The sequence below is a fragment of the Sciurus vulgaris genome, assembly GCF_902686455.1.
Source record: "Sciurus vulgaris genome assembly, chromosome: 6".
Classification (NCBI taxonomy): domain Eukaryota; kingdom Metazoa; phylum Chordata; class Mammalia; order Rodentia; family Sciuridae; genus Sciurus; species Sciurus vulgaris.
In genome coordinates, this window is record NC_136466.1 from 32,584,274 (window position 1) to 32,602,992 (window position 18,719).

The 18,719-nt window shown below is 53.6% G+C and overlaps 1 protein-coding gene across 6 annotated transcripts in view; it reads left to right on the forward strand.

Annotated features, from left to right (window-relative positions):
- The first annotated feature begins 2,655 nt into the window (after window positions 1-2,655).
- TCF7 (transcription factor 7) overlaps window positions 2,656-18,719 on the forward strand; it is a 33,204-nt gene continuing 17,140 nt past the window's right edge. Inside the window, exons 1-4 of one of the 6 annotated variants that reach the window (XM_079144233.1) lie at window positions 2,665-2,931; window positions 3,023-4,416; window positions 4,597-4,663; window positions 5,179-5,303. In XM_079144233.1, coding sequence (XP_079000359.1) covers window positions 4,168-4,416; window positions 4,597-4,663; window positions 5,179-5,303 — 441 coding nt within the window. In that variant the 5' untranslated portion in view covers window positions 2,665-2,931; window positions 3,023-4,167. Of the gene's footprint in view, window positions 4,417-4,596; window positions 4,664-5,113; window positions 5,304-18,719 lie in introns of those variants that run through there. The other 5 variants (XM_079144238.1, XM_079144234.1, XM_079144235.1 and 2 more) reach the window with 5 other exon arrangements.

Sequence of the window (18,719 nt, forward strand, 5' to 3'; positions counted from 1 at the left end):
TAGTTTCCAGAGAGCAAACTGTGTTTCTAACAAGGAACTACACTCCGCCTCTGGGACTTGTGACCCGACTCTGCCCTGAGAGAGATGCTCCATGGGAAGAGCTCCTGATGGGAGCCTGCAGCCGGGCCTCCAGGCTGCTTTTGGCAAGTCCCAACAGGATGCCAGGCGGGCTGGCGGGCAGGAAGAGACGCTGCTAGGAACCTCTCCCTGCTGTAATTTACTAAATCCATCTGGGTCTCCTTTGAGACATTTTCTGGAAATGCCACATTTCAAGGTTCTCCCTGTTAGAAAAGGTCAGGGAGTTCATACAGGCCTTTCATGTTATAGGAACTTGAAAGGAAAGGAAAGGAAATGTATATTTTCAGCTTCAGCTATGATTAAGCGGGCTCAGGCCATGAGAACATTCAGATGATTTACATGACGTTACATGAAGAGCCAATTAGCCTAACAACTTCCGAAAAATATCTAGCTCAAGAGCACCCATTTATTAGAGTACTTGGAATGTGCCAGACATTGTGCTAAGCTCTTTACTAGGATATGGTGATTCCTCTCAACCTTGTACCAACAGTCCAAGGTAGGTACAACACCCATTTCACCCAGGAGGAAACCAAAGCTCAGAGAGGGTCAGTGATTTGTCTGGGATCTCACAGCCAGTAAATTGCAGGGCAGGGATGGAAACACCAGTCTGCCCAAATTCAAAGCTGGAGCTTTCTGTCTCAGAAACCTCTCAGAAACCCTTCAAACCTCAAGGGTCCTGACTTAGTACTGTATCCAACATCCAAGGACAGTCAAGTTCACCTGATTCATTTGCATGAAGCTGAAGCCTCATTAAATCACCACCTCTGGCCTGACTAAATGAGTCCAGAGCATTCTGGGTCCTGCTCTTGAACTTTGCTTGTAACTTCCAGGGGCCCAGCCACAGCAGATCTCAACCCCACCCTGTGGGAGAACCCTAGGGCCCATGGTCTCTGGGATGTGAGTCACTGACCGGTACAGGTAGCCCAGGACAGCCAGGAGAGATGGCACAGGCTAAGGTCTGTGTGGCTCAGGGAGTGGCTCTGGGCCCTCTAACCCTGCAAAGGCCTTGGGTCCCCCACATATACCATCCAGGGGAATTATCCAATTGTCTCGGTGACCCCTCCATGTAATAAGAGCCACCCAGAAAGTCAGGATTCTATAATGGTGACAGCTCATTCATCACTATTTGTCTGCCAAGACCACACAACAGATAATGACTCCCTTGGAATTTTAGGGTCATGATGGAACAGCAGAATGGTGGGCTCAGGAGTCAGATTGCCTGAATTTGAAGTTCTTGTGCCCTCATTTTTAAGCTCTGAGATATTGGGCAACTTACTTAACCTCTCTGAGCTTTAGATTTCTCATTAGTAAAATGGGGATAATAGTCCTCATGTCACAAGGTCGCTGTAATGATTAAATGAGATAATATGTGTGAAGTTCTTGGCAGGATGCCTGGCACATAGTACTAACTCAGTATATGGGGTCATTGTGCCAGTGAGGATAAAGGAATCTGTGCTGACCAAGGGCTCCTGCCAGAATGTACCTGCCTTTTGGGAAACAAGTCTAAGTTCCTGCTCCTCTCTTCCTTAGCTTTCCACCTCCAGGAAGCCACCCTGATTACTCCAGCCCACTCAAACTCCTGCCCCTCAACTCTGTATAGGCTGATCCAGCCCCCAGCTCAGTTCTGACCAATGGCTCCCAGAAAGCACCTCTACTCCTCCCCCGACTTCAGCCTGAGCCCAGGGTTAAGCCCAGTAGCTGATCCCTCAGTGAGCTTTCAGACTGATCTCAATGAGGCTGTGAATGCCTGACTCAGCCCTCCTCTCTGCCTTACCCCTCCTCACACCCTCATTCTTCCTACTCCTTCCCCCTCCCCTCTTCCTCCCAGCGAGGCAAGGAGTCCCAGCCAGGACATCACAGGGCAGTGGTTCTCAGGCTCAGGGATTTCACAGCCCTATAAAATGTCCAAAGAAACTTGAGAGTGGGGGAGTGAACAGATGAGAAAAAAATGTCACTTTTCTTTAGCCAAATAAGGTCATTTAAAAAAGTCTATTCTCACTGTCATTTTAGTAAAGAAAGGATGCTTTCACACCAAAAAAGCAGAAAAAAAAGTACTCTTATTAAAGGCTAATGCCAAGCTGAAAAAAAAAAAAAATTACCCTTATAGACACACTTCACTTGCCCTGACTTCTTTCTTTTCTCTTTGGATTGTAGAAAACTTCAATCCCCCCTGACCTGTGTCCACTGGGACCTCATGGATCTTACAAATTGCTCTGGAGGAGGTTCCACCTACATCGTAGTCACCCACAAACGCAGGAGGACGCCCCCACCCACCCCATACACCTTTGGGTTAGGGAGATCCCTATTTCCGTTCAGTTTTCCAGAGGAGGTTGATACCAAAGCCAGACCCGACAACCTGGGTAGTTGATGGGCAGGAGGATGCAGGAGATCGTGTGTCTGTCCCCTTCTGGCAGGACAGCTTTTGGCTGGAGCCCCTCCCCCAAAGCTAGAGGGGTCGGGGTCAAATTGAGCACCCGCTCACACCTTGGGAAAGCAGGCTGGAGAGACCCATCGCGCAGGGTCTAAAATGCATCCCCTTTACCAAGCTGAGTGCTAATGCCCAAGCCCCCCAGCCCTCGGAAGGCAGGGAAAGTGGGCACCTTAGCCCGGAGGTGGGGGGCCGCGGCTCCCCGCTGGGCGGGCGCAGATAGCATCTGAACACAGAGAAGGACGGCCCTGGCTCTTTGATCCGCAGCCAGCTAGGCTGGGCCTGGACCCGGAGGGGCGGCGCGGCTGTCTTCCGGCCCGGCTTTGCACCGCTGCCAGCGGTCCTGTGGGGCCCTGCGCCAGAGAGGCGAGGCGTCCAATGCCCCCTCCCCCAAATATCCTCTTTTTCAACTGCTCTTAGAAGAGGTGGGAGCGCTACACTGAATCCTGCACAGAAACCTGAAGGGGGACCTGCGGTTTACTGCACCGCGATCCAACGAACTGGTGTCTTTCGTAGATGCAGAGGCTGAGCCGAGACCAAGTCACCGGAGGACCCTGTGGATAAGGCTCCGGGTGCCAAGTAGATGAGATGAAAGTTCAGTACCGGTCATCGTCAGTCAATGGGTTCCGGAATGCAACTTCCCAGATTGAATTGCTGCGGGTGAAGGATCCCACGTCGGAATCCGTGGTCCACGTGGCTGCCCAAAGTCCCTGGAACACAGGTTCTAGGCGTGGAACTGAGCTGGGAAGGACGTGATGGAGGGTGGCTGGAGGTTCGGCGGCGGGGGTCTTTCCTCCTTGTCGTCTGTGTTCGCACCTGGGAGCTGCCACATGACTGAGCGGCTTGTCAAAGATGTGTTATGTATGAGCGGCGCATGCAACAGGCGCTCAATAAATGCGTGAGGGTTGTATACTTGTGTTCTCACAATGGGCGGGCAACCTGGAAGGAGGTTCCAGATTGGCATAGGGATGGAGGATGGGTCAGAAAGTGGGGCTTTGAGAAGTCTTAACCCTGACGGTTCCCTGGGTTCGAGTAGCCCCAAGCTCTAAGAACCTCCCTGTTCAAAGCACAGGATACACTGGCCCTGACGCAGTTCACGCTAAGTTTGCAACTTGAAGCCACACCCCAAAGCCCAAGGCCTAAGGGACCCGCACCCTACCTAACTGGAAGAGAAATTTGGGCGCCGGATGAGAATATCTTGTAGGGAGGAAGCAGGGTCGGGAGTTTCCTTTAGCATCCCCACATTATAGAAGAGTGACAATATTTCAAGCTGGTCAGACGTCTCCCTCGGGGTTCACTGGCGGAGAGCGAGCCCTTTAAGACTGCCTAGTGGGTGCGTCCCGGTCTCTCCCGGGAGAGAAGGGGGCGGACCCAGACTACTCGGCCCCGCCCCGTCGGGGCCCGCCCCCAGAGTGCCCGCCCCGCCCCCGGCACTCCGCCGGCGGCGCCTTTGATGTTCCGACCCGCCGGCTCCGGGAGCCGCTCAGCCCCGCGCCCTTGCCCGGCACCCACAGCCCGCCCAGGCGGAGTCAGCCCGCGCTCCGCCCGCCGTGATCCGGGCTCGGAGGTACAGACTCCGAGCTCGCCGCCTCCCGGGCCGGCTCCGCGTCCCGCACTCCCCGCGCCCCGCGCTCCCTGCGCCCGGGCGGGTGGAGCGCACTATGCCGCAGCTGGACTCTGGCGGGGGCGGCGCGGGCGGCGGCGACGACCTCGGAGCGCCCGACGAGCTGCTGGCCTTCCAGGACGAGGGAGAGGAGCAGGACAAGAGTCGCGACAGCGCCGCGGGCCCTGAGCGCGACCTGGCCGAGCTCAAGTCGTCGCTCGTGAACGAGTCCGAGGGTGCGGCCGAAGGCGCGGGGATCCCGGGTACCGGCGCCGGAGCCCGCGGCGAGGCCGAGGTCGGGGCCGAGGTGAGCGTCTGCCCGCGCCCACTATGTTGGGGGTCGCCGCGCCGGACGCCGGCTCGAGCTGACCAGCCCTCCGCCTGGGGCCCTCCGCTTCTCCATCCCTCAGAGCCCTCCTCCCGGGTCCCGAGACCCTGAGCCCCAGGTCCCCGCTGCCCCTCACGGCCCCTCTGGTTCTCCCTCCAGGCTCTGGGGCGGGAGCACACTTCGCAGAGACTTTTTCCGGACAAACTTCCAGAGTCTCTGGAGGACGGTGAGTTTCTGCGCGGCCTGGCTTCCCTTCCTCGCGCTGAGGCCCTGGCCTCCATGGGAGATAGGGAATCGAGGGGGTGCCTCCCCCGGCTGCAGCTCCGGCAGTGGGTAGAAGCTAGGGGGTGGGGGAGTGGGGGGCGGGTTTCCCGGGCGCTGCTGGGCTCGAGTCACTTCCGGTGCCCTGACCTTTATAGGAGTAAACAGACCCCCTCCATCTTCGCCTCCCCTCTTGCCCAGGTGACTGACTAATCCCCAGCCTGGAGGAGAAGGCGTTGGCCAAGGTTTCTTGGCTGGAGGGCTAGGTTGGGAGTCTGTACAGGGTCTCCCGGAGAAGGCCTGGACTCCAGGGTCCTTCCCCCAAAGATTGGCACTGAGGACACCCACATCCCGTTCCCTATCAAGTCCCGAACTCGAAGGAGACCCCTTGTCAATTCTTATTTTTTCTCTCAAGAGCAGACTGCCTTCAGCCCGAGCAGCTGCCCGGGCTGGTATCTGACCCAGCTGTGGTTTTTCCAGGCCTGAAGGCCCCGGAGTGCTCCAGCGGCATGTACAAAGAAACCGTCTACTCCGCCTTCAATCTGCTCATGCACTACCCACCCCCCTCAGGAGCAGGGCAGCATCCCCAGCCACAGCCCCCGCTGGTAAGTGACCCCAGCAGCCAGTGTCCCTAGCGCGCGCTTCTTCCTTTGACTAGGTAGGTGAGGTATGGGCAAGAAGTACTTTTGCCTAGGAGATAGATAGTGAGGATTCTGTGGTTGTCTTTTTTCCTCATACACCACCAGTGGAATCTGAACCAAAAGGAGAACTTCAAGGGGAGGAAGGAGGGCCTGCCTCGTATCATCCCCTGTAGGTATTATTGGCTTTTGTCTTCCCAGCTTGCTCATGAGCAGGTGCAGGTGGGTTCCTTATGCTACATGATGCGGGGTGGGGTCCTCTGAACAACTAACTTTTGAGCTGAGATTACCTTCTTCCCAAGGTTGGTATATTTAATGTGATCTAAGCTGAGAGCTTTGCAATTAGCTTTTCTCCTGGGAATTCCTGAGCCTGGGTGTTGAAGGAATGGGCAGAAAAGGAGATCTGATGGGATCTCCTCCTTGTGCAGGAAAAAGGTTCTCCACTGTGTGTCCTTACTGGCATAAGTGTGCCCTTGCCAAAGGAGAATCCTACACACAAGTGGGTTCTGAGGAGGCTCACTTGGTCTCTTACCCACCAAGAAGGGTAGGCAGAGATGTGCTACAAATCAGTGGTATTGGTAAGGGGCCAGCTCGGTGAATTGTGAGTTAAATCCTTTCAAGTACCTGGAGCTTTGAAAAGATTTCACGATCATTACAAACCATGCTTTTTTCCATTGGTCCAGATAAAGTGTGAAGAGCCTTTTTGGAGTGCTTTGGAACAGTAAGCTGGACTTTAAAAAATCCACATTTGTATTTCAGATGGTCCCCAGTTGGTCCAAGTTGAGAGTGAGGGTGCATGGAAGACTTGGAGGTCTGAGGTGGGTGGGTGTTGGGTGCAAATGTAAGACCAGTGCAGGTGGGGCCACAGGCCAGAGACTTGTGCAGCTAGTGGCAGGGTCCACCCAGAAGGAGGACAGGATGACTGTGAGGCGGTTCAGATCAGGAGTGAGTTAGGAGGTTCTGAGAGCTATTTCCTGCTAAAGCTGGTGGGAGGTGAGAAGACAGATGCAGGCTGCTCTCCAGAAGCTCGGACTGAAAAACATGGTAGATGACTGACTTGAGAAATGAACTCTTTGTCCTCTGGACCTCTTCTCATCTCTGTACACCAAGCATGTTGGCTGGAGGGTCTCTCTGCCTGACTTCTCTGCTCTGGGATATAAAGGATAGTTCCCTTCTTTCCAGGTTTATGAAGGAGGGGGCTTCCTCTCGACCCTGCTACCTGGCGAAGCCACTCTCCCCATAGCCCTGCACCCTGCAGGTACAGATGCTTTTTGGATCCCCTACAAGGTGTAAACCCTTTGATTTGGGGCCATTTGACATAACCCACCATTTCCAACCACTGGCAAGCATTGCTTGGACTAGGGCTATGGTCACCATGGTAACTGACTAGACAAGAGGCCTAGGCCCAAGAACCTTCCTGGCTGGGCTAGCTCCCAGGACTCCATGGCAGAGCAGGGAAAAGGCAGTGGTTCCTCTCACAGTGTGGACAAGTGGCGGGAGAGTATCCAGAGCAGGAAGGACCTCACTCTGTTATAAGGGTATAGGTAATGAGACCATTTGGTGTCCTTTGGTTTACACTGGTCAATGAGTGGGCGGAGGGTGGACTCCCACCATCAGGATTAGCACCACTCACCTGGCCTGGGGCATATATTTTTCAGCTTCCAGTCTTTTCCCAAGTTGCACCAGATGCTTGCCTATGCTTTGCACCCTGTCCTACCCTCTTCCCCACCCAGCTGCTGCCCCCACTACTGGCACTGAATTTCTGTGTCCTGGCCTCAGCTGCTCTGTGGGGCTGGGGACAAGGCCAGAGGCAGAGGCCTGTTAGAGTAACACTGGGTAAGAAAATGTGTGTGAACATAGGGGAGCTTGTTTTAAGCAAACTTGATAGTTATAATACATAGCAAGTAAAAGTAATTGCTTGTATTATGCAGAGAGTCGTGTGGACACTTCATATATGGGTGGGTTTTACAAAGCAAAAGAGATTGACTCCATATTGTGGGAGCATGTTTATCATCTGATTCAAGGTTTATATGTCTGGTTCGGTGTGGTAATGAGCACCTGGAATCCTGGTGACAGGGGAAGCTGAGGCAGGAGGATCACAAGTTTGAGGCCAATTTCATCCACTTAGTGAGGTCCTCCGCAACTTAGTGAGACCCTGTCTCAAAAGAAAAATAAAAAGGACTGGGGATGCGGCTTAGTGGTAAAGTGCCTCTGGGTTCAACCCCCGGTACCAATAAACAGACAAACAAAAAAGAGTTCATGTGTCTGCAGTCAGGGAAAAAATCTTTGATTGGTTAGGAGCTCTAAAAAGGGCCCTGAGGAAAAACCGCACTGAGAGGTTTTTCCAAAGCTGGTCCTTTACCAAGCCCATCCGCAGGGGACAGACAGCATGCTACCAAGCCCTGTCCACAAGCCTTAGAACTATGTCCCCTCATCCTTTGCCCAGCCCTCTCTGAGGACATGGAGGTGGTCAAAAGTTGTGCTTAAGATCTAAGATGTTCAAGATGAATCACTGGACTTGCGCAGATAGCAGGGCAGATCCACATCAGCGACCTTCTTCACTCACATGTGTGTGGGATGCTCATGTGGCTACCACGTTTGGAGGCCTCCAAACAAGCAGATTCAAACCTTGCCAGGAGCTAAATGCCCAACTGACAGCCAGCTGCCATGGGGCAGAGAGACACTTTTTCCCCAAAATGTTGCTTTTTGGTGTTTGACTTCTTTGAAGCTTTGTTTGGGGACGGGAAGTTAAGTCAAAGCTTTTTCCGTGAAAGTCGTTTGTTAGGCATCTGATATAGGCTTACAGGCAGTTACGGCCTAGACCATAATTGTTATTTCTGTGTGTGTGTGTGTGTGTGTGTGTGTATGTGTGCGTGTGTGTGTGTTTTGTTTTTTCTTCTCAGTTCTGAGACCTGGGATGGAGTAGAAGTGGGGAGGTAGGGTAGTAAGCTGGTCCTAGGTCAGATTCTGAGGGGATTCTGAAATTAATATAATAAGGCATTATTCCCTAGGGATACTCAGGCGATTAGATGTACAGAACCACCAGTCTGGTTATATCTGCAAAGGATGTGAGGCAGCATTGCTCTGTGGCCCCGTCTGTGGGCTCCTCTTAGAGTCTGTGGCTTGAAGGGATTCTGAGCCTCTTGCCATTTAGGTGAAATATCCAGAAATGACAGATCCATAGAGACAGAAAGCAGAATAGTAGTAGTTTCCAGAGACTGAGAGGAGAGGAGAGTGAGAAGTGACTGCCAGTGGGCTTGGGGTTTCTCTTTGGGGTGATGAATACATTCTGGAATTAGACGGTGGTGGCAGGTGCACAACCTTGTGAGTATACCAAAAGCTGCTGGATTGTACATTTTAAAATAATGTATTTTATAGAAAGTGAATTACATCTCAATGAAAGAAAAAAGTTTGAGCTTTTGGCCGTTGTGGAGACTTGGGCCATGCTCCCTGTCCCTGATCCCCACAGCCGCCCTAGTACCAAGGCATCCTTCCAGCCAAGGGGTCAAGCGGCAGCTCTAGTGTGTGGGGCACAAGGGAGGTGATGGACTTAGTTGTGGGCCGGTGGCCATAGGGCTCACCACTGAGTCCCAGGATTGAGGTCCAGGTGAGGGCCGGGAGTATAAACTCTGAGGGAGCAAAAGGTGAGCAAGACCCGTCTCAAGCTGAGGAAGGAAGTGCTACTGACACATGGTCCCCTGTCTGGGGAGCTGTGCAGAGAGAAGGTGTAGAATACCACCCAGCCCTCCACCCCAACGCAGGGGCACTGTGAGCTTGCTGGGACATTAGTGGTGGTTGAGCACCAGCCCAGGTTGGAGCGAAGCCTGTGAAAAGGGAGTCTGGCACCAGGCTACCAGGTGCTGGGAACTCAGATGACCAGAAGCAGGCTCTTTCCTAAGAGTGCCCAGCTGAGCAGAGGGGACAGATGAATAAATCTAGCCAGGAGGTCCTGTCTGAAGAGGTACTGTCAAGTAGGCCCAGCTGAGGGTATCCTGGGTGGAGCTGGCCTCAGCTTGGGCTGTGAACTAGGGTCCCCTGAACGGCATGCTAGGGGCTGCAGGTTGTCCAGCAGATAAAGAAGGGACTGGCATGTCCTCAGTGCATCCCAGATCTTCCAGTTCACTTGTCACAACCCCCAGCCATCACTGTCTCCCACCCAGATGGCACAATAGCCTCCTCCAGGGTCTGTCTGCCCCCTGTCACCTAATCCACTGTCCAAACTCCATGTAGCAGCCAAAGGGGTCCTTTAAAATAAATGAGATTGAGTCTCTAACCTGATTATAAACTCCAGGGCCTTCCCCATTGCTTCTGGAGGAAAGTCCAGACCGCTCACTACAGCCTGAGTGCCTGGGTGGCTGGTGCCTCCAGCCTCCACCTCATTATCAGCACCACCTTCTTCCTCTCCCTCACAGCAGCTGCTCTGTCCTGGTGGGTTTTATAACCCACCGGGCAAACTTTCCACCTCAGGACCTTTGCACTTGTTCCCTCAGCTTGCAGTTCTCTTCCCCAGCTCTTGACGTAGGTGCTACCCACCTTCTTAATCCTTATTCGGGGCTTAATTCAGATGTCTCCTCCTCTGACCATCTAAGTAGTACCCTCCCTCATGCTGCCTCTGGACCTTGGTTGCCTTGCCCACCCCGCAACTCTTCTGGATGATGTGGTTAGCACAGCTTTACAACATACTGTACTTAGCCAAAGAGAGCTTATCTGCAGAAGCATCCTGGGCCTTGTTTTTTGCGTCTTTACAATGGGTTAACAAGCCGTCCTTCCAGATGTTTGGAGTGAGGACTAGCAGTTTTGCCAGAGATATGCCTAGGGAGGTGCTAGCATGGCCTGGGCTGGGTAGGGACATGATCAATCCCTTCTCCCTTGCTATCCTTACTCTTGTGGGTAAGGATTGGTGACTTAGTGGTAGGCCCCATGTGGACCCCCGTCTGGAGGGCTGTATCTTCACTTCGGGCTGAACCCTGGGCCTGGGGACTCAGGTGTACAAGTTTCCTACTCACTGCCTGACCTCACCCAGGGATTCTTGGGAGGGGAAGTGCCATCCCTGGGGCCAGAGTGGGAGCCACAACCTTTTGCTCCATCCTGAGAATCCCCTTTCACCACCCCAAAAATTTATCTGAAAGAGACTTCCCTTCCTCATCCCTTTAAAGCCCTTATCCAAGGTGTGAGGAGTTGAAACTCTTTTATAAGAGTAAAAAGGGAGAAGACCTTCATGGTCATTAGCCTGGAGCCACCCTTGGACCTTTGCTCACATGATCACCCCTGCGTGTACCCCCATATTCTTGCTGTGATGCTTCCCCTGGTGTGGGATGCAGGCTCCCAGGCAATGCGTGCTCACATTGTCCTTATTCATAGTGTCCCTCCTGTGGCTTCTGGCTCACTCGCAGGCCACCTTCTTTACCAGTGGCGATCAGGCTCTGTACAAACCACTCCTTAGCATCTGTTTTGATTATTTTCCTGGAGCATAATATCCCAAGAGAGTTATGGGGTCAGGAGGTAGGAAGAATCACAGTGTTCTGCTGCCCTGTTGCCCCTCTTCTCCATGGGCTCCAAGCCTGTGACTGTTCCCCAGCCCTTGCAGTGCCTAAGCATAACTGATGTGGAGACTCATCTTTGTTGCACTTCATTAAGTCTGTGGTGGAGTGTGGAACTTAGGTTTATTTTGAAATGCATTTCTTTCCTGACTCAGAAGGCTGTGGAATCTGGAGAACCTACAGGCCCTCCTCTGCTGCTCCCAAGCTGGGACTCTGCTTTGAGGACAGCTTCTACCCGACGGCTGCCTGCTAGAGCCAGGGAAATCCCATGAAGGAGGCCTATCCTGCAGATCCTGGTGAGGGCCAGGCTTCCTGCTTCACCCTGTCCACAGAGGCAGGGAGGAATGGACACCATTAGGGTAGCCTGCTGACTCCTTTGGAAGGGTAGGGAAAGCTAGCTCATCAGGGCAAAGGGGACATTCCAAGGCCCCGGGGCTGAGAGAGCCCCAGATTTGTTGCTAGGACCCAGTTCCCAGCTCTTCCTGGGTTCCAGTGAGCTGGTTCCCACAACCAGCAAATGAGGATCTTCATACCAGTTCTGCCTGCCTCCCCAGCTGAGACTTGGGTGTGAGTGGAATTAAAAGAGGGAAGCCCAACGTGGTGATACATGTCTGTAATCCCAGGGAATCACGAGTTTGAGGCCAGTATTAGCAACTTAGTGAGACCCTAAGCAACTTAGTAAGACCCCTTGTCTCAAAAATAAAAATAAAAAGGATTGGGGATGTGGCTCAATGGTAGAGTGCCCCTGGGTTTAATCCTCCCTACCAAAAAAAAATTGAATATGGCTCCTCTCCTGTACTCCTGAGAACACAGTCCATCCCCTGCCTCTGCAAGAAGGGAAGTGGAGCTGACTTATAAGCAGGGATCCAGGGGTGCTGGTTGAAAATCACTTAATTAACTTGGTGCAGTGGTGCACGCCTGTGATTCCAATGGCTCCGGAGGCTAAGGCAGGAGGATCATGAGTTCAAAACCAGCCTCAGCAACTTAGCAAGGCCCTAAATAACTCAGTGAGACCCTGTCTGTAAATAAAATACAGAAAAAGGTTGGGGGACTGGAGATAGCTTAGTCGGTAGAGTGCTTGCCTTGCAAGCACAAGGCCCTGGATTCAATCCCCAGCACTGCAAAAAAAAAAAAAAAAAGAAAAGAAAAGAAAAAAAGAAAAAGGTTGGGGATGTGGCGCAGTGGTTAAGCACCCTGGGTTCAATCCCCGATACCAAAAAAAAAAAAAAAAAAAAAAGGAAGAAGAAAAGAAAAAGAAAATCACGTAACTGCTGAGTTCAGGCTGGGTCAGTGGTGGGTTCAAAGTCTCCTGAAGGGCAAAAGAGAGCTGCAGCCCCTCTGAGCCCCCTCTGTCTGCTGTGGTCCAAAAACCATAGAGTCACACTCCCTCACACCTTGTGACTGGTGCTTCCTGCCACTGTGTACAAACAAGGCTCTGTTGGAGGAAACAGGTGTTTTATCAGGTCACAGGAACACCCCCTACCCATTGGTACAGTACACAAATCCTCAAGGAACAACCTCTTTTCTGCAGGCAGAGACAGTAAGGCCAGATCAGGGAAGGCCATTTGCTGAGGCCTCTGAGGAGTGGAGGGAGGAAAAGCATTTAGTCCAATACTGTATCTGCTATTCTGGCTGCGTGGCCCTGGGAAAGTTACTTTGCCCTTTGGATCTTAATTTCCTCATCTAATGAGGGGTTTCACCCTCCTTGGGTGACTGGCATGGAGCAAGACCGTGTCTGTTAAGGCACTGGCACGGTGGAGGTGGTGCCCACGGGCAGGCTACTGCTGGAGGACTAACACTGCATAAAGAACTCAGAAGCTCCGGCACTGCTGATGCTCAGGCTGGCTGCTCTTCCTTCCCTGCCCAGCAGCCAGCTCCCCCAGGGGTCACCATTGGCCTACCAGGCCCTTGGGCACTTAGCTGGGCTCAGTCCAGAGCCTGCTAGAATCTTGAGTCCAGATTGTGTTTATTGAGCCCCTTCTGTGTACCTGGCCTGGTTCAGCGAAGGAGAGGCTGTGCCTGCCCTTGCAGAACTCAGTCCTGGCAAGGCAAGGGGACACTCATTGGGCCCCATGTTGGCCCTGAAGTACTGCTTGAGCTGGATATAGGGCACAGAGAAGCAAGTGGGGCCATGGGAGCAGCTTAGGGGAGCCTGTACAGCCAAGAGCGGGAGAACACTCTGGGTGGAGGCTGAGCCATGCAGGAGAGAGGCAGAGATGAGTGTGTTCCTGGACCCTGGAGGGCAGTCCCAAGCTCAGGTTCTAGGAGGGGTGTGAGGTGAGGCTGGAAAGGTCAGCACTAAGACCCCAGAGTGTGAGCTGATGCCCAGCAGTGCTGGTTCCAGAGCCTGGGAGGGTGGTGGGCACATGCAGTGTGTTGGCATTCTGAAGGGCAGGGAAGTGTCCACTGTAGATGCGCTGAGTTGGACACGGAGGGCCAGGGAGGCAGCAAGGGCAGGGTGGGTGCTGGGAGGGGCAGGGGTGATTGAGTGGGGGAATGAGAGCAGAGCCAAGGGAGGAGTGGCCTTGGGCTGGGAGACCCAAGGTACTGGCTAATGCAAGGTAAGAGTACCCCCAAAGTGCAGTTGCCAATTTTCTGTTATTTCATTTGAGTCCAGGGACTTGGTACCCTGTTTATGGTGGAGAACTGCACTCCAGAGGTCAGTGGCTTGCTTAGGTCCCTCAGGGTGCAGAGAGCACCTCTGCCCTGCATTTCCTCCAGCAGGGCTCTGAGATCGCCAGGGTCTGGAGAGGATCTCTGAGAACCCAGCACATTCTCAGCTGCTTCTTCAGACACTTAGCTGCTTCATCTCAAAAACCTGTCATGCTTGAGGTTTGGACCTGGGAAACCACCTCCCTCCCTTAAAAAAGGCGTGGCCCACATCAGCCCCATCCTGCAAGCAACCTGCAGCCTGGTTGGTTTGTCCTATCAGAGATTTTGTACCCATTCCCTGCCCCTGGATCAGCTAGAACATGGGGCTTCTCTGGTTCAGTCCCCCAGTAGGCGGAGGCTGTCTGTCTTGCTCAATAGGGGGCCTAGCCCTGGCCTGGGGCACAGCTGGAGGGGTGTGAGCTTGGTGCTTTCCTGCTGGGAGGCTGTCCCACCCATGGAGACTGTCTGCTGAGCTGCACCCACAGACTTCGCTTCAGAGCCCAGAGTGAGCCTGTTGACACAGCCTGTGCTCCACAGCCCTGCCTCCACAGCCAGAACTCCCTGGAGATCAGAGGAAGCAGACGCACTGCCAAATAAGCTTCCTCCTGCGCCCCCTTGCCCCGGTCCCCCCCCCCCCCTTTAAAACAGACAGCTCTCACCAAGGGCAAGGGAGCTGTCTGGGCCCCACACTGTCTGCCTCCAAATGATGTGTGTACACCAGAGGCTCCAGGCATGGGTGAGCAGGACATGGCCCCGGGAAACAGGGGTGTGGGCTTGGGGATTAACTTGGTATGGGCTGCTCCTACTCCACCATGTCTGAGCTGGCCTGGTGCCAATGGTGGCAAATCGCCCCTCTCAAAAAGTCAATTTTCCCACGGGAGCAGGGGACTCTGCTGGGGAAGGAAGCTACCTCTTCCCCTCCGTGTGACCTCTCGCAAATGGTCTCATCTCGGTAGGTCTGTTTCCTTCTCTACAATGGGTGGGCATTCCTGGCTATGGGGATTTCTGAGGTTCAGAAGGTGAACTGGAGAGGCCTGCTGGTGACCTGGGTCTCCGGTGGGATTAGTTGGACATTGCAGGCACTACACTAAGGCTAGCCTCCCCATTGTGCCACAGGGGCCATGCAGAGAGAGGGACAGGTGATGGGAGTCATGAGTGGGGACTCTTGAGTAACTCTGACCTGGCTCTGGTGGCAGTGGGCCCAGCCTCCTGGCCTGCTGGGCCGCCATCTGAAACGCATTACCGATGCTTTGTAAACTCCACATCATTTGGCCACATGAAAGCTTGGAACCTAAAAATAGCTGCTCCCAGAGGACGCCCCGCATTGGTGGAGCTCAGCTGACCTATGCACGCACACCCACCACCATGCCATCTCCCTTGCCGGGGAGCCCCGACTGGCAGGGCCACACCCACCCACCCAGTGTGGGCAGCCACTGCCTCAGGCTGCCTTATCAGGGCACAGATCTCACCCAGCTGGTCAAGGCTCCAGGCCTTGAGGCCTCACCCAGAGCTGAATGTCTGGAGGAGCTGAGAGGAGGCTGCCGAGGGTGTGGCGTTAGCCTCAGGACCCTTCCCCAGACATGTCCATGCCTGGAATGCCCATGGGAACCTCTTTGGGAAACCAGTGGAAGCACCCTAAAGACGAGGCTGGGGCCCAGCAGCATTGAGGGAGACATGGAAGGGGACCAGACCAGCCTTACATTTACTTGGCTACTGTCAGGTAGGGGACACTGGCTGATGTGTTGGTGAGAGAAGGGCAGGGCCTGCCTGGTCCCCTGGTGTCTGGTAGAGCGTCTGCAAGCAGGAGGGCCTCCAGGCTGCCAAGGCTGACTCTTTGCCCTGCTTTCTGTGGGTTCCCTCTCCCTGTGTCTCTCTGACCAACTGCAAACCACTCTTTTCCCTAAAAATAAACATGCTTATGGGATTGGGGGAAGCTTTGTAGCTATCAAAGGAAATAATAGGGTGTTTAAGAAAATTACATTGCGTTTTAAATAACCAGCATGAAAGTCATTAAGTTTGAAGTTTCATTCAAATCAGATGGCTCTGTGGCTGGCCCGGTGGCCAGGCAGGCAGAGGGTGGGTGGGCTCTCAGATGCTAAGAGGCACCCTGTGGAAAGGGCTGTGGCTGCAATGAGATCTCTGCTGGGTACAGCTGGGGTCCAGGGGGGCTGGCCATTTGGTGTGTGCTTGGCTGTGGCAGCCACCCCAGAGCTTGCTGGCAGGCTTTGAAGCAGTGTGCGGCCCTGGGAACCGCCCTGCTGTGGTGGGCAACCCTTTGGGCAGAGATATGAAGTGGGGAAAGTAGAGGCCACAAGGGTTAGTGGCCATGTTGAAGCAAGGGCTTTCAGGGATGGTAGTTGGATCAGAAAGGGCTGGAGAGGATCCACGGGGTGCAGGCTACATCTGTTCCTTTCACCACTAGATTCTCAGTGCCCAGTACAGGGCCTAGTATATAGTAGATGCTCAGTAAACAGTGGTTGAAAGAACAACAGCCACAATAATTCATTTCTAGAACTTTCCTAGTGCCAAGCCTATGCCAGAAGCTGAGAAAGTAACTACTATTATTAGCCCCATTTTTCAGATGGGGAAACTGAGGCTCTAGAGAGGTTAAGAACATGCTAGAACCTGGAAAAATCAGGATTTGGACTTGGCTCTCTTTTACCCAAGGGCCCATGCTCCTTGCAGCCCTACTTCATCTGCTCTAGCTATGTGTTGGTGAGCACATTGCAGGCTGAGGAGCTGAGTGTTAGTTAACCCCACATACTGTAGGGTCCGTGAGCTAGTCCCTCAGGTCCCAGAGAAAGACTTGGCTTTTCATTGCCCTCCTTGGGTTGACTCCCTAGCTCTGAGTTTGGCCAGGGCTAGACCCTTTCTTTCTGGGAGACCTTGCAAAACTGGGAGAGCTGCCTTTTTCAGTTGGGAGGCAGGAGCCTGGGGCTTCTAGAAGAAATGCCATGTTTAAAAGTGTTTATAAATAAATGGCCTTTAAGATTGATTCAGGTTTGGTACATGACAGAAGCATGGTTGGGAACTGCTTACCATGGGTTCCTTCCTTTCTGCAGCTTTGGTCCTGGCCCAGCCCAGAGCTTGCTGCTGGACTTCTCTAGGCCCAACCTCTTGCCCCCTTCTATGCAGGACAGGTTGGGGTAGTGAGTTTCGCAGGCCCTGAATCACTGTAAGTGGCTGTACTGAGGAAGCAGAGGGAGTCCCAGGGCATGGCTGTGACACCCAGGGGAAAGCTACTTGGGAGGCAGAGCTGCCCACTGGCCTCACTGGGGCGTTTTGAGGGCAGATTCTTTCACCACCGCCTCCCGCTCCCTAGCTCTGGCATCACAGGCCTGTCAAGAGCTTGGCAGTCTGGCCCAATGGTAATCAGGCTGCCATCCAAAGGAAACCAAGGGTCAGCGGCCCCGACCTGGCACGAAGCTGGCTTTCCTAAAAAGCCTTTGTCTAGGGACATACTTGCTTTTGTCTTATTTTTTTCCTTTTCTTTTAGTTTGCTTTTAGCTAAGAACAACAACAAAATATTAGCACACACATCTCCCCTCACCACAACCCCATGAGGTAATGGACACTTGCAGACAGGGAGCTGCCAGCTTGAAGACTTGCACCTTGTAAGTGCTGGAGGAGGGATTTGAACCCGGGCATCTAACTGTGCTCCTGGCTCCTCCTGTGATGTGCCATAGGAATCATGTAGTTGTGTTTCATAGAGCCGGGTCCTCTTGACTCCTCCACCCCCCTCTCCCACTCCTTGCGCCAGGAGTGTGGTATTTTACCTGCTACTCTATATCTATACACTCTTACACCAGGTTTGCATCTGGAAGGGCTGTTTGGTGTGGTTTGTGTGAACTCCCTAACTCAGCCTCATTAAGGGTGGTGCCTCACATGGCCCCTATGGCAGTTGGAGCAGCCCAGCCCTGCTCCCTCTGCGTGGGTGTGAGCCCCTTGGGTGAGAGGGGCTGGGGTGGGTGCATTTTGAGACTAGGAGCCTCCAGCTGCTTCTTTCCACACCTTGCCTTTTTCCCCTGTGGATACACTGCTAGACTGGGTCCATTCAGAGCCCCAAGGCCTTAACTGGCAGTAGCTGCAAGGGTTAGACTCAGGTGAACTTCCAGACGTAGCCTCAGGGTAGAATTGTCCTCATGGGGTAGAAGAGGCAGCTGAACAGTACACGTGACCTGTAGACCCCTGTTTTGTTCTTCTCAGAGGCTGGCTAGTTTGAACTGGGGCAAGAAAGCAGAGTTGAGGCAGGGCAGATCTCCAAGTTTCCTCCCTCCCACTCTTGAGCCATTGCTGACCATCCTCTCAGCCCATGCCTTTCTGGGTCACGTCTGGGCTGTCCTGTCTCTCAGTCATAGGCAGTACACTAATGCTGCTAGAGAAGCCCTGGGAAGAGCCTCCCCAGCTTCTAGTGGCTTCCCACCCGTCATCCATCCGCACATAGAGAGGGACGGGCACAAGCCAGGCTCTGTAAGAGGGTAATTTAACCTGTCTTTGCTTCACCCCTTTTGACTGTAAAATTTGCACAGCAAAGGGCAAAGTTGGGAAGACTGGTGGGATTCCAGGGTGGGGTGGAGCTCTGTAGATTGCTAAACGTTCAGTAGGCCCTTACTGGTGGGGATCACCATCTCTAAGTGTGCTTCTCCTGTTCTCCCTGCCTTTTCCGCAAAGCTGAACTTTCTGCAAAGCCTTTCAGCTTTGCCCCCAGGGATACAAAGCCTCTGAACTGCTTCAGTGCCTCCCTCCAGAGCCCTGGTTCCTTTCCCTGCTGCCCTTTCCTTTCCTCAGGCGAGGCTGGGCTGAAGTGGTGTTCTGGCTTGCCTTGGTTCATGGTGGGCTCTTGGATGGCAGGGTACTGAGGAGGAGCTGGGCGGGTAACCTCTTGGGCTAGGGGGACACCCATGCTGGGCTGCTGCAGAGTCTCCAAACAGCATGTTGGTAGCATCAACTAGCAGCTCAGCTGCAGCAGCTCCCGGAAGCTTATATTTTCCTCTAAAAACATCCTGTCCTGAGGGGCGTTCACCTCAAAGAGGAGGAAGGAAAATGCAAGTAAACTAATGCATAGAAACCGCGAGAGGCCATGGCCAGGCAAGGCAGCTCAGCGGGGTTCAGCTAGCTCTGAGGTGCCTCAGGGCTGGGCTGGGCCTAGAGCTGGCCTGTGGTTTTGCCAACTCTGCCTGCAGGGACTCTA